At 51.3% G+C, this 14891-nt stretch overlaps 1 protein-coding gene across 1 annotated transcript in view; it reads left to right on the top strand.

Annotated features, from left to right (window-relative positions):
• The window catches only part of Siglec1 (sialic acid binding Ig like lectin 1), an 18427-nt gene extending 7150 nt beyond the window's left edge, over positions 1 to 11277 (top strand). The window contains exons 9-22 of the mRNA XM_021194436.2: positions 808 to 1128; positions 1493 to 1750; positions 2023 to 2325; positions 3880 to 4140; positions 4248 to 4559; positions 5188 to 5439; positions 5724 to 5993; positions 6082 to 6333; positions 6651 to 6956; positions 7437 to 7697; positions 8709 to 9011; positions 9252 to 9354; positions 9685 to 9763; positions 10242 to 11277. Coding sequence (XP_021050095.1) covers positions 808 to 1128; positions 1493 to 1750; positions 2023 to 2325; positions 3880 to 4140; positions 4248 to 4559; positions 5188 to 5439; positions 5724 to 5993; positions 6082 to 6333; positions 6651 to 6956; positions 7437 to 7697; positions 8709 to 9011; positions 9252 to 9354; positions 9685 to 9763; positions 10242 to 10265 — 3305 coding nt within the window. The 3' untranslated portion in view covers positions 10266 to 11277. The remainder of the gene's footprint in view (positions 1 to 807; positions 1129 to 1492; positions 1751 to 2022; positions 2326 to 3879; positions 4141 to 4247; positions 4560 to 5187; positions 5440 to 5723; positions 5994 to 6081; positions 6334 to 6650; positions 6957 to 7436; positions 7698 to 8708; positions 9012 to 9251; positions 9355 to 9684; positions 9764 to 10241) is intronic.
• The last annotated feature ends 3614 nt before the right edge of the window (positions 11278 to 14891 follow it).

Genomic DNA, 14891 nt, shown 5'->3' with positions numbered 1-14891 from the left:
CCTCCCTCCCTCCTTTCCTCTTTCTTTCTTTCTTTCTTTCTTTCTTTCTTTCTTTCTTTCTTTCTTTCTTTCTTTCTTTCTTTCTTTCTTTCTTTCTTGGCAGGGTTTCTTTGGCTGTCCTGGAACTTGCTCTACAGACCAGGCAAATTCATAGAGACCCGCCTGCCTCTGCCTCCCCAGTGCTGGGATTAAAGGTGTACACCACCTTGCCTGGTCACTTTCTCCTTTTAATTTAGTTAGGGACCCTGGCCCATGGAATGTTGCCACCCACCTTCAGGGTGGGTTGTCCCATCTCAATTAATCCAATCTAGAAACTCCACAGAAATGCCCAAAGTTTCATCTCTCAGATGACTCTAGATCCTTCAAGTCGACAGTAATAACCACCAAAATTGCCAGAACAACAACGAATCTAGAGTGGCCATTTTAAGTGTTACCATGTCAGGATCTGAGGTGGAGAACAAACAATGGTGGAATGAACTTTGAGGCACTGCATTAGCCAGTATCAGTCTTGGGGACTTCTCTGAGGGTGTCCTGCTTTAGAAGTAGATGGGACATGCAAGGTGACTGGCATCTCATACAATGCCTTGATCCCAGCTGGAAGATGGCTGCCCATCTGGGAAGACTCCGTTCAGCAGTAGGGCACAGTTTAGGATGGGGAGCGGAGATGAATGAGTACCCGGTGCTGTGCCCGTCCTACACTGCTGTTTGTGGATGCTCGGTGTGCTTCCTGGAGCCCAGCCAGGCTGAAGTGGACCTGGGCTCTATCAATAGCCACAAGATGAGTTCCTAATGCTCTTGCTTCCGTAGATCCCCCACGAAAGCCCACATTCACTGCCAGGCTGGATTCGGATACCTCTGGAGTCGGGGACGGACAACGGGGCATCCTCTTGTGCCACGTAGACAGCGATCCCCCAGCCCAGCTACGGCTTCTCCACAAAGGCCGTGTTGTGGCCACTTCTCTGCCATCAAGGTGTGGGAGTTGCTCCCAGCGCACAAAGGTCATCAGAGCCTCCAACTCGCTGCACGTGGAGATCCAGAAGCCTGTATTAGAGGATGAGGGCATGTACCTGTGTGAGGCTAGCAACACATTGGGCAACTCCTCGGCCTCAGCCTCTTTCAATGCTAAGGGTAAGGTGTAGCGGAGGGACTGAGGAACTGGAACGTGAACTCAGGCTACCCCTGAGTAAATTGACCTGGCAAAATAACCTCTGGCCATAATGGGAGGAAGCAGAGGGAGGCTCAATGTTTCTTCCTCCACTCAAGGGAAGGGAACTATCTTGGGACTTCCAAGGCTCACTCCTGAGAAAGTAATGGGGCTACCTTGCCATCCATTGCTTTTCCATGTCCCGCTATGCCCCCGTGTCTTATTGGCTTTCATTTCCATCCTTCCTTGCTCAAAGTTGGAAACTAGAGCCTGGGCCAGAGTGGGCATGGAGTGAGGCTAATCGGAGTGAGGCCGGTCTCCAGTGAGCCCCTGCTGTCTATCCTGCAGCCACTGTCCTGGTCATCACACCATCAAATACACTGCGTGAAGGTACAGAGGCCAACCTAACTTGCAACGTGAGCCAGGAGGTTGCTGTCAGCCCTGCCAACTTCTCCTGGTTCCGGAATGGAGTGCTGTGGACCCAGGGACCACTGAAGACTGTGAGGCTGCAGCCTGTGGCCAGAGCTGATGCTGCTGTCTATGCCTGCCGCCTCCTCATCGAGGATGGGGCTCAGCTCTCTGCTTCTGTGGTCCTAAGTGTGCTGTGTGGGTGATGGCTAAGGGCGCCACAGTTTAGAGGGCAGAGGGGTTCGTGTGTGCGTGTGTGTTAGTGGGCAGGGAGGGTGGGGCCTGAAGGGCGGAGGGACCTGTGGTCCACAGGGCTGGGGGTTGTGTGTCGGGGAGATAAGTGCCAGTCTGACATGACCAGCTGGGCCTGTGGAGTATGTGCAAGAGGAGGGGGACACAGTATGACAGCTAGAATGTAGTGAGATTGGCTAGAATAGCCTGAGTAGCTACCCCCACTCTGGTTCATACAGATGCCCCAGACCCTCCAAAGCTGTCAGCCCTCCTGGATGTGGGTCAGGGCCACATGGCCGTGTTCATCTGCACTGTGGACAGCTATCCCCTGGCTCACCTGTCTCTGTTCCATGGGGACCACCTCCTGGCCACCAACTTGGAACCCCAGCGTCCCTCCCATGGCAGGATCCAGGTCAAGGCCACAGCCAACTCCCTGCAGTTAGAGGTCCGAGAACTAGGTCTTGAGGACTCTGGAAACTACCACTGCAAAGCCACCAATGTTCTTGGGTCGGCCAACAGTTCACTGTTCTTCCAGGTCAGAGGTGAGTGTCAACCCTCTGACACCAGGGTGGACCCTGAGATCTAGAACTGCTCCGGTCAGACCCTGTGTACTGTGAGTTCCGTGCAGATGCTTGGATTGGAATGTTCGTTGCAGCCTCCACATGGTCTCCCTGTGCTTCCACTTACTGCAGCGCCATAGGAAACAGAAGCGCTGAGCAGTCGGCTACCTTGTTTCAGCTGGTGCCTACCCTCCTCCCTCCATTCCTGCTCTTTTGAGACAGGGCGTGCCAGAAGTTACTATGCACCCATGCCAGCCTCTGAGTCCTGCCTCAGCCACCTTAGGGCTAAGATTACAGATGTGAGCTACCATGCCCGGCTGGCTGGAGAATTTTCTAACACTATTTATTTTGTAAAATAATTTTGCTTCATTCAAAAGTTTTCATACAAAATCCAGTACATGCATGTTATACATACATATATATATATTCTTACAAATAATATATTTATTGTATCTATATCTATATTATCTATATCTGGATATATTTTCTCTATAGAAAGTCTCCTAGAACAAGGATTCCTGGTGGCACACCGTAAGGCAGTAAGCCAAGTATTTCAGGAGGCAGAAGTAGGGAGACAGCACATTCACAGTCAGTCATATGTCAAAACAAAGCAATCTATCTAGAAAAATACACAACAAAAAGGAAAGATAATATCCATAAGGCGAAGGCCAAAGAGACACACATGCTTCTCTCATAATGTCAAGCAGTAACAATTTGGGGACATCTGCTTTGGCTCTGCCTGTCTTTTCTAATTCATTGCATCCACTTCTTAGGCAAAGAGATTGAGTCTAGTGCAGGTCCTGGCTCCTATCACTGCTCTAGCTGTCTCTCCTCCCCACTGCCTGACCCCTGACTCCTCTATGCCCACTTCCCACTCTCTAGGCTGTCATGGCCTCGATCCCGGGTGAAGGGCTTGGTCAGAGCAGGCTGGAACAAACCAGCTGTTGTCAATCTTCCCCTCACGTCCTAGGCTACTCATGCTGAGTCAGTTAGTAGTCAAACCAGTGGCTCTCGGCATGAGCTAGCCCTCCTGCAACAGCGCATTTGTGGTAGGTGCTGTGTCTGGTCCTGGTTGTAGAGCATATAAGCTCTGCTCTGTTGAGACTCGCCTGCCTCAGGTAACAGTGGCAGACAGGACTAAACCTAAACATCAAGTGTTGCAAACTGTTAATCCCAGTGCTTAGGAGGCTGAAGCAAATTCTATGAGCTGGCCTCATAAATTCAAGGCCAGCCTGGGCTACATAGTGAATTCTAAGCCAGTCAGATGCCACAGAGTAGGATTCTGTCTCAAAACAACCAAACCAACAGACCAACCACCCAAACCCAGAAACCCATAGGCCAAGTGGTGAGGAGCAAGGACCAGGACAAGGCAGATTCGGGCCAAAAGGATCAGGAAAGACAAAGACATGGAACTGAGGGAGCCCTCGGCAGCTATAGTCCCAGAACTGGGACTCTCCATTCGTCTGGAGACACCAATAGTACCAGACAATGGGCGGGATGTTGGGAAGCCCTCATTTACCCTGTTTCTCCTTGCAGGAGCCTGGGTCCAGGTTTTGCCATCACCTGAGCTCCGAGAGGGCCAGGCTGTGGTCCTGAGCTGCCAGGTGCCCACAGGAGTCCCCGAGGGGACCACATATAGCTGGTATCAGGATGGCCGCCCCCTCCAGGATTCAACCTCATCTACCCTCCGCATTGCAGCCATAAGTCTGAGGCAAGCTGGTGCCTACCATTGCCAAGCTCAGGCCCCAGACACAGCTACTGCCAGCCTGGCTGCCCCTGTCAGCCTCCGTGTGTCCTGTAAGGGTGTTTCTCACTCATGTGGGGGAAGGGAGGTGTTCCACAGCAGAGCCTTGTATGAGGGACACCTCAGTTAGACCCTGACTGTCACTCCTCGTCTGATATAGATACCCCACGTCATGTTACACTCAGTGCCCTGCTGAGCACGGGCCCTGAGCGACTTGGCCACCTGGTGTGCAGTGTACAAAGTGACCCTCCAGCGCAGCTGCGACTGTTTCACCAGAATCGCCTCGTGGCCTCTACCCTACAAGGCACGGAGGAATTGGCAAGCAGTAATCCCCGGCTGCATGTGACTGTGCTCCCCAATGAGCTGCGCCTGCAGATCCACTTTCCAGAGCTGGAGGATGATGGGACCTATACATGCGAAGCCAGCAACACACTGGGCCAGGCCTCGGCTGCAGCTGACTTCGATGCCCAGGGTCAGTGTGGAAGAGAAGAGGAGATCCAGAAGGTTCTAGAAGCCTAGGAGCATAAGAACAAGCCCCAACCCCATGCTAATTAGGGATGTGGGTTCTGGACTTGAGTTGCATGGAAGGCCTTGTTTAAAAACTGGGTGCCCTAGCTGAGTGTGGTAGTACACACTTTTAATCCCAGCACTTGGGAGGCAGAGGCAGATGGATCTCTGTGAGTTTGAGGCCGGCCTGGTCTATAAAGCAAGTTTCAGACAGCCAGGGCTGTTACATAGAGAGACCCTGTCTTGAAAAACCAAACACCAAAACAAAAGCAAGCAAACAAAAGAGAACACTGGGTGACCAGTACACCAAGCTGATCAGAAAAGGCATCTTACAAGAGATACCACTGCTGCACAGGGAAGCCTTTTCTTCCATTTGTCTTTAGCCAGGGCCTGGGAAGGGCTCACGACCGTCTGGGCTCTGGATTATTCTGCTGAGAACCCTCCAACCCCCAGGTTCAACCTATGAACTCCTCGAGCAGGAGTGTTCCTGGGGAGTCTGGAGTGTCTCATCAGCAGAGCTGACTGGCCCACGTAGAGAAAGGGGCCTGTTGCACAGCTCCAAGACTCTCACTTGTGACTCCTCTTCTCCCCAGCTGTGCATGTGGCTGTGTGGCCCAATGCCACTGTGCAAGAGGGGCAGCAGGTGAACCTGACCTGCTTGGTATGGAGCACCCACCAGGACTCACTCAGCTACACATGGTACAAGGGTGGGCAACGACTCCTTGGTGCCAGATCCATCTCCCTGACCAGTGTTACAGTTTTGGATGCTACCTCCTACCGCTGTGGTGTGGGGCTCCCTGGCCACGCACCCCATCTCTCCAGACCCGTGACCCTGGATGTCCTCTGTGAGTTTGGCTGGGTGTGGGCGGTGGTGGAAAGAGCGGCAGAAACTCACAGGGACGAGGGCATGGGAGGGCCAAGTACACAGTCTAAGAACAGTTCTCTGGTTGCGGAGAACTGGACAGGGGACCTTAAGAGGTGGGGGAAACGGGGACAGGTCCTTTTTAGACAGAGGTACATCCCTGCATGTCGTGGGTGAAGGATGAGTCACCCATGGGCTGGACGTTAGGGATCTCTCCTGCCACTTGCAAACTGTCCTTCTCTGTGTATCCCTCCCGGACCTCTGCAGATGCTCCCCGAAGCCTGCGGCTGACCTACCTCCTAGAGACCCAGGGCAGGCAGCTGGCCCTGGTACTGTGTACTGTGGATAGTCGTCCACCTGCCCGGCTAACTCTCAGCCACGGTGACCAGCTCCTAGCCTCCTCAACTGAAGCCTCTGTCCCCAACACCCTGCGCCTAGAGCTTCAGGACCCAAGGCCTAGTAATGAGGGGCTCTATAGCTGCTCTGCCCACAGCCCCTTGGGCAAGGCCAACACGTCCCTGGAGCTTCGGCTGGAAGGTAAAGCAGGAGCAGACCAAGGCTGCAGGGGAAGGAACTGCCTGTCCTGTCCAGCGGGGCCCAGCTGACTCTGGACTCCTTGGTTCAGGTGTCCGAGTGAAAATGAATCCCTCTGGTACTGTACCCGAGGGAGAGCCTGTCACAGTGACCTGCGAGGACCCTGCTGCCCTCTCACCCACCCTCTATGCCTGGTTTCACAATGGCCACTGGCTTCAGGAGGGACCGGCTTCCTCACTCCAGTTCCCGGTGACTACACGGGCTCACGCTGGCGCTTATTTTTGCCAGGTGCATGATGTACAGGGCACACGGAGCTCCAGACCTGCCAGTCTGCAAATTCTCTGTGAGCAGGGGGCTCCTTAGCTGTGGCTTTCCAGGATGAGGGTGGCAGAGGGTGCTTCCAGGAATTGGTTAGGGTGGGCATGGCACTATAGGGAGCCTAGAAATGAGCACTTGGGGAAAAGAGGGATTATCAATGAAGATGGAGACATGGCCCCAGGAACCCTGCTTGAGGGAACTCTGCCCACAGACTCTGGATGCTGCATAATGTTTAGAAGGGGACACTTGCCTGGAAACCGAGCTTCACCAACATTGGGCAGATGGGCAGCGAGCTGTACCTGCCTCAGCAGGGCCCCTGTCTGTGCCCCGCCCTACCTCCAGATGCCCCCCGGGATGCTGTCCTGTCTTCCTTTCGAGACTCAAGGACCAGTCTCATGGTTGTGATTCAGTGCACTGTGGACAGCGAGCCACCTGCTGAGATGGTCCTATCCCACAATGGCAAGGTGCTAGCTGCCAGCCATGAGCATCACAGCTCAGCATCGGGGATAGGCCACATCCAGGTAGCCCGAAATGCTCTTCGACTACAGGTGCAAGACGTGACTGTGGGCGATGGCAACACCTATGTTTGCACAGCCCGGAATACACTGGGCTCCATCAGTACCACCCAGAGGCTTCTGACGGAGACTGGTGAGTGGGACCGGGAGTGGGGTGAGGAAGGGGCCAGGGTTTGGGATTCTTGTGCTGTGGGCCTGGATCCCAGGTAAGAGGCTGCTGTCCTGAAGGAGTATTAACTACCTCCCTGAGAACCCTAATCTGTTTAAAGAGGCGTGGCTCTCAGTGAAGGGGTAGACCAGCCAGAGTGGGAGGAGACAGAGCCTTGCCTCACACACCCTTCACTGGAGGAGCCTGGGGCAGGAGCAAGGCAGAGTCCTTACTTACCCTTGGGAAGCCCAGTCTGCGGGCATGATACATCTCGTGCTTCAAATGGCCTTCTCTGATTCTGGAGGCAAAGCCCTGTGGCGGGAACCTCGGTACACAAATGTGGTCATGCTGTCCTATGACCAAGAAGAGACATAGTCCCAGTGTGGAGGGTCTTGAGCCCAAGATAGATTGAGATCGCTCCACAGTGCCCAGATCCTTGACCGTTTACCCATCCTTGTTCTACAGATATACGTGTGACAGCTGAGCCCGGCTTGGATGTGCCAGAGGGCACAGCTCTGAACTTAAGCTGCCTCCTCCCTGGTGGCTCTCGGCCCATGGGCAACTCTTCCTTCACATGGTTCTGGAATCGCCACCGACTACATTCAGCTCCTGTGCCCACACTCTCCTTCACCCCTGTGCTCCGGGCTCAGGCTGGGTTGTACCACTGCAGGGCTGATCTCCCCACTGGGGCCACTACCTCTGCTCCAGTCATGCTCCGTGTCCTCTGTGAGTATGAACCCACCTCTGCCCTGTGTCTGTCTCTGCATCTCACTGGTCCATATCAGGCCTTTTCCTCTGCACAAAGCGAGGGCTTCATAGGTAAGGGTCTCAGGACACTAGCATCCCCACTGGCTGGTTGTATGCGGTTGTGTAGCTATGCTTGGGTACCCAGCTTTGAAATGGAGGATACAGTCCTCTTACCATCCTGGGATGAATACAGAAGATAAAGCAGACTGAGTGCCTGGTGTGCAGCAGCCATAATTAGCCCAGGTTTTCTCATTCGATTCTTCTGTGCCCATGCTATATCAATCAGTTATTACTTGGTAACAAGTTATCCCAAATTCACAATTCTGTGGGTTAGATTTTTGGACAGGACTCAGCTGGACAGTTTTTCTGGTCTCTTGACAGCAGCTGTTCAGTGGCTCTGCTGAGACTGAACTATCTCAGATAGCCTCACCTGGAGGCTGCAGACAGGCCATACATGGCCAGCAGGCTGGCCTGGGTTTTCCACATGTTTGTTCCAGGAAGCAGAAGAGAAGCTGCAAGACATCTTGAGATCCAGTTCCAAAGCCCCACTATGTTGCTTAAAAAAAAAAAAAGTGCATGTGTGTGTGTGTGTGTGTGTGTGTGTGTGTGTGCTGTGTCTATGCTTGTATGTGTTTGTGCATGTGCATGGAGATCAGAGGTCACCATCTTTATCACTGTGTGCACGATCTCTCACTGAACCAATTCAGGAAGATTGGCTTCCACAGAGCTCTGGGGATCCTCCTGACTGTCTCCCCAGTGCTAGTATTCATATAGCTTGTCACATGAGTGTTGGGGCTCAAACGCAGCTCATCCTCACGTTTACATGACAACGGCTTTACTGACTAAGGCATTTCACCATCCTCCTTAAAGTCACCTTTGCCTCAAGAGTGAGGGAATTGGCTCCCCCATTTCATGGAAGCGCAGCAGAGCCATGGTGGAGGGAGGGGCTTGCAGGGGATGTCTAAGTCGGCATACTCTCTCTCCCCACAGATCCTCCCAAGACGCCCACTCTCACAGTGTTTGTGGAGCCTCAGGGTGGCCACCGGGGCATCCTCGACTGTCAAGTGGACAGTGAGCCCCTGGCCATCCTCACCCTTCACCAGGGCAGTCAACTAGTAGCCTCCAACCAACCTCACGGTGCTCCCGCCCAGCCCCACATCCGAGTCACTGCTCCTCCCAATGCCTTGAGAGTAGACATCGAGGAGCTTGGACCTAGCAATCAAGGGGAGTATGTGTGCACTGCCTCCAATGCTCTGGGCTCTGCCTCAGCCTCCGCCTACTTTGGGACCAGAGGTGAGGGAACAATTGCTCTACCCTCTGGACCCTCCCTGCAGGAAGATTCTCATGTCCTAAGGCTGCCTTCCCAGATCCCTCCTGCCACCAGACAACTTGTCTGAGCAGTCCAAATGGATCACTTGCATAGAGGGGATGAAGTGAAAGTTAAAATCCATCTTGTTTTGGTTGGGTCACCTTGGAGGGAATGTTGAGGGCCTGAAGCCCACATAGTTCCTTCAGCTTTTCCTTTTGTTGCAGCTCTGCACCAACTGCAGCTGTTCCAGAGGCTGCTATGGGTCCTGGGATTTCTGGCAGGCTTCCTGTGCCTGCTGCTGGGTCTGGTGGCCTGTCACACCTGGAGGTGAGTCCAGAGCTGTGTGGGGGACAGGAATATGTTATTCTGCTCATCCCATTCCCTCCTTTGTTCCCCCAAACCTTTGAGGAAAGTTCTTCCCTACAGAGTCCACAGGCTTCAAATTTCCTGCTCTACCCTCTCAAAATCTGGGGATTTCCTCTTCTGAATCACCGCCACAGTTTGTCTTGCTGTAGCTTTCCTTTGCTGGAAAGGGCTGGGCTGGGGGAACAAACACGATGCCCCACACTGTGCAGGGCTCCCCTGCTCTGTATAGCCTGGGAGGGTGGGAAGCAGTAGGGAGGGAGTCGCTCACGGAGTCTGCTCTTGCCCGTGCAGAAAGAAGAGTTCTACCAAGCTGAATGAGAATGAGAACGAGGATTCAGCAGAGATGGCCACTAAGAAAGATACTATCCAGGTATCCATTTGACATGTGTGAGAACGTGGAGGCGTATCAATGTCCATCTGGCATCGGGACAGTGTTTGCACTTAAAGGACAATGCTGGGATCAGGGGCAGCTGGAAGGGAGTACAGGAGCCCAGATGGCCTAGGGGAATAGGGAGAGCAATTCTGACTAAGACTCAGAGTAGTGATGGGTGCGTGACTTAGTGGCGTGGGTTAGCTTCTCTGATCCCTCACCCATCCATTTTGAAGTCTTGTTTCATCAAGTCCGAGCTTGTCTGATTCTTGTCACCTAGGCAGAAGTGAAAGGCCATTTTCCCTCTCCTAACGTATCCTATCCTGCAGGTGACCCCCTCCTAGGCCATAACTCAGTGTGGGACCTTCTGTGATCCGGGTTTTCTTTAACTGGAAGCTCCTAGGTCTTTGATGCAGCCACAAACGGAACCCCATCTCGTGTCACACCCCTGAGCTGATGATGCCTTACCTGTCCTCAGGAGGAGGTGGTTGCCGCTCTCTGAGAACCCAGATGTGTGAACAAGGCCCTGCCTACCTCTGCAGAAGCAGCACAGAGACGCCTGGCTTCCCTGACCTGCCCGACTTGCCTTCCAAGCCTCTCGATCCTAAGAAAAATGGACAAAGGGAGGTTTGGGATCGGAGGTCAACCTGCCGCCTCCAGGGCTCTGAGATGGACTCAGCCATGTTGCCCGCGTCTGTGTGGTTTTCCTCTGTATCCCTTTGCCTTTCTCTTCAAAGCTCACCTTGGACTTTCTTGGTGGGTTAGAGCAACATCTAGTTCCTCACGGACTTTCTAAGACGGTCTGTACCGGTCAGGATGTCAGTCAGGTTGCTCTAACAGAGACTCAATACAGCGACCACAGCATGACAGGGTCTTAGTTTTCCCTCCTGGCCTGGTTATGTTGTGGTGGTATCAGAATCCTTCTTGCTTGATTTTCTCCATTCCCCAAGTGTTGCCTTTGATCATGAAGCTCAGGTAACTGCAGTGCCCATGGACGCTACGGTGAGAAGGAAGAGTGAAAGGGAGACACGCCCATCCCTGTGATCCACGGACTGTGAAATTGCACCCCACCCAACTTCTCAACAGCTGGAAACTGGTCACATAAACACACCATGCTGCAAGGGAGACTGGGAAATGTAGTTTTTTATTCTGAGTTTTGGCAACATCTGGAACCTGTCTTTCTGAAGGATACCAACTGTGGACACAGGCTCTAGGACTTTTGATGTTGAAGAGAGTGGCATTATCACGCTAGGGTCTGAATTAGTGTTCCCGGGACATTCTGTTTCAGAGGTTCCTGAAAGGCGCAGTCCCCCTTACATGGTAAACTGAGGAAGCCAAAATTTGATGTTGCCTAGGTGTCTGACTTACTGTTCTTTTGCTGTGAGGAGGAGACACTATGACCAAGTTAACTCTTATAAAAGAAAGCATTTAGCTGGGTGTTTGCTTACAGCTTTAGAGTGTTAGCCCATAATCATCATGGTGGGAAGCAGGAAGACAGAGACAGAGGGAGAAAGAAAGAGACAGAGACATAGACAGATGATAGATAGATAGATAGATAGATAGATAGATAGATAGATAGATCCTAGTGTGACCTTTTGAAACCTCAAAGCCCACCCCCAGTGTCATATCTCCTCCAACAAGGCCACACCTTCACAACTGTTCATTAACTGGGGACATCTTTGTACATGGTCTGGCCCCTGGAAGAAGTAACTCATTCCATTCTCTGTTACCCCACAGCAACTTGCTCCTGCTCTGGGTACACGACAAAGTGCACATGCCATAGTGAAGTGAACAACTGCATATCTCCTGAACACTCAAGCCCCAGTGCCTGTTAAAACACGAGTATTACCAAGAAAGAATGATGTGGTCCTGGGAGGTCAGGGTGTGGAGACTCCTACTGTAGATTGGTGGTAGATGGTATAAGGAACAAAGGGCCTGGGGTTGAGAACCTGGAGAATAGTGGGGTTGCAATAGGAGGTAGAAGGTTGGGAATGAATTGGAAAAGGAGTAACTGTGTAGCCAAGGCTGTGCCTTGCTCATTCTAGGCCTACTTTCTTCCTTCTTGTCTCTCCTTCCCTCCCTTCCTTCCTCCCTTTTCTCCTTTCTTCATTCCTTCTTTCCTTCCCTTCCCTTCTCTTCCCCACCCCCCTTAGACCAGGTCCCATGTAGCTCAAGCTGATTTCAATCTCATTATGTAGCTGCAAATGGATGATGACCTTGAACTTCTGATCCTCAGTCCCCATTTCTTTGTGTGCCTGAATATCATATTTTCTCTGGGAGCCTGTCCAGCATTTTCCTCCAATAAACTTCATTCCAGGATACAACTGGAGTCAATTTTCTTCTTGCAACCAAAATGTCTAGGCTAGAATGCGGAGAATTCAAACATTAAACGCTAGCGTCTCAGACACCATCTGTAGGCATGTGGCCAGGGAGTATAAATCACATAGTGCTTGCCTCATACTGTCTGCTGAAGTCATCTGGGCCCCTTCCTGCTCCTCACAGCTCCTCACATGATGCCTCACGGGGTGGGCTGCTCTCTTACAGGGACCAGCACAGGCTTGGTACATGGTAGGTGGCATGTGGTTCTTGTACATTGTTGTTGAGTAGAAGCGCAGAGACCCAGCCCTACCAGAGGCAAGACAGGGAGAAAACAAACCAAAGATGGCAAGGTGTTCCAGGATGACCGAGAGCAAGAGCTACACCCAAAGGGTGGTGGCTGCTGAGGGTTTGGGGACATGTGACTTGAATCTTTGCTCTCAAGTACTTCCAAGAGAGGTATTAGAAACTGCTTGGGAGGCTTGTTGGGCCCTATCTCCAGTAGTCTAAAACCTCTCAGAAATAATTGCGTAGCTGTAATTCAAGCACAATATATACACATGGTAAGTGTATTAGCATAATGGCTTTTTATGTAATTCATATCAGATCAAAAAACCAGAAATGCCAGCCCTCCAGAGCACCCCACTCCTAGCCCCTGCCCCGTGCAGCTGCTAACTTCACTAATCAAGTCAATTTAAAAATCAAATGTAATACCACAGATTTGATTTTTCCTGTGTTTCAGCTTTATAAAAATGGTATACTTTAAACATGAGAACTTTGTGAGATGACTGGCCAGCATCTGTCTGTCTGTCTCTCTCTCTCTCTCTTGCTCAGATATTTATTTATTTATTTATTTATTTATTTATTTATTTATTTACTTAATGTATGTGGGTACACTGTCACTGTCTTCAGACACACCAGAAGAGGGGTTCAGATCCCATTACAGATGGTTGTGAGCCACCATGTGGTTCCTGGGAATTGAACTCAGGACTTCTGGAAGAGCAGTCAGTGCTCTAAACCGCTGAGCCATCTCTCCAGTCCTGACCAGTGTCTCTTAATAGTAAAATATTCTTCCCTTGGCCCTAGCATTTTATTCTTGGGCATTTTCTCAGGAAAAATGAGGGTGTGTGTCACCCTGAGCTTTGTACTGGGATGTTCATAACAGTGCTACCCATCATAGCCAGGAACGGAAAACAATAACTGCTCGGTAGCAGGGGAATGACGGAGTAGACAGAGCCACGCCCACACAGCTGGTCAGTGGGAGGGGCTGGCAGCGAAGGCCACAGCTGCCTGTGGCCATTACATGTCCTACCGCTCTATCAAAGGACCTGACAAAGGCAACCTTAAGGAAGGAAACATTTATTTTGGGTCACGGTTAGTAGGCACAGGCTCAGCATGGTCGCCTGGTCGGGAAAGTGGCAGCAAAAGTGTCTCTAGCTGAGGGGCAGGAGTGGGAGGCATTGGTCACTTTGTGCCGGTGAGGAAGCAGACAGAGGTAGAGGTACCATTTGCTTCTTACTTTCCTCTTCCTACCCAGTCTAGGATGACAGAACATGAGGTACTGCCACCCACATTTGGAGTGGGCCTTCTGGTCTCCATTAAAGCTCTCTGGAAACGCTCTCACTGACCTGACGTGCCCAGAACTAGCTGATTCTCAGCCCAAACAAGTTCACAGTGAAGACCAAGGACAGGTATAGTTAAGGAATGGATAGAAGTCAATACAATAGCAACTGGTGGGCAAAAGGGATTGGCGGGAGCCACAGTGGAGATTCGAGAGCCAGTGAAGTTCAGAACAGGTTCACTTTGTGAAAGTCTGATGAACTGCTCACATTTCTGAATATTTATTTTAGAAAGAAAGCTTATTTTTTTTTTTTTTTTTTTGTTTAAAATCTGCCACCTTTCCTGCATCTTGTGTTGTGTACCGACATGGGAGGATCTCTTGAGGCCAGGAGGCCGAGATCAACCTGGGCAGTACAATAAAACCTCATCTTTTAAAAAAACAGAACACACCGGGCGTGGTGGCATACGCCTTTAATCCCAGCACCCAGGAAGCAGAGCCGAACACCCTTGTAACCGTCTCAAATTCAGACCCAGGGGCTGTCTGGTGGCAGGAGAGTCCATGAACGACTGTGATCATGGTGATACAGTTGGAAACTACTTATCAACGAGAAGACATGAGCATAGGTAATAGGCAATAGGTTGGGTAAAACTCACAAATTGGGGAACTACAATCCATACTCCAGACAAGGGCCAATCTCCTTTACACACAGAGGTCCTAAACTGTTCAAAGGAAGATCAACCACTCACTAGAAAAATGAGCTATACATGAATATGTTTCTATATTTTTAAAAACCTGTATCTAAAACGGCAGCTTATGTAAGAAATTGGTAGTAGTGGCTTTCTGTGGGGATGAGGACCGAGAGGATGGAGACTAGAGGAAGACCTTCCCAAGCATTTTATTATTATTTATTTCTCCTCTGCTTGCTTTGCTGTGGTGGTGGTGGAAATAGTTTTTGATCCTTTTTTGTTTGGTTGGTTTTGGTTTTTTTTCAAGACAGGTTTTCTTTGTGGAGCCCTGGTTGTCCTGGAACTCACTCTGTAGACCAAGCTGCCCTCAAACTCAGAGATCCTCCTGCCTCTGGGCTTAAAGGTGTACCCCACCATTGCCCGCCCTCCTTCGGTTTATTTTTGAGACAGGGTCTTGCTATGTAGCTCCAGCTGCCTCTGAAGTGCTGGAATTACAGACATGAACTACAGGTATCTCTCAGTCTCTCTCTCTCCCTCCCTCCCTCTCCCTCTCCCTCTCCCTCTC

This window comes from Mus pahari, chromosome 3 (assembly GCF_900095145.1).
Source record: "Mus pahari chromosome 3, PAHARI_EIJ_v1.1, whole genome shotgun sequence".
In the NCBI taxonomy this organism is placed as follows: domain Eukaryota; kingdom Metazoa; phylum Chordata; class Mammalia; order Rodentia; family Muridae; genus Mus; species Mus pahari.
The sequence above is the reverse complement of the archived record's forward strand: the minus strand, read 5'-3'. Positions and strand labels throughout refer to the sequence as shown.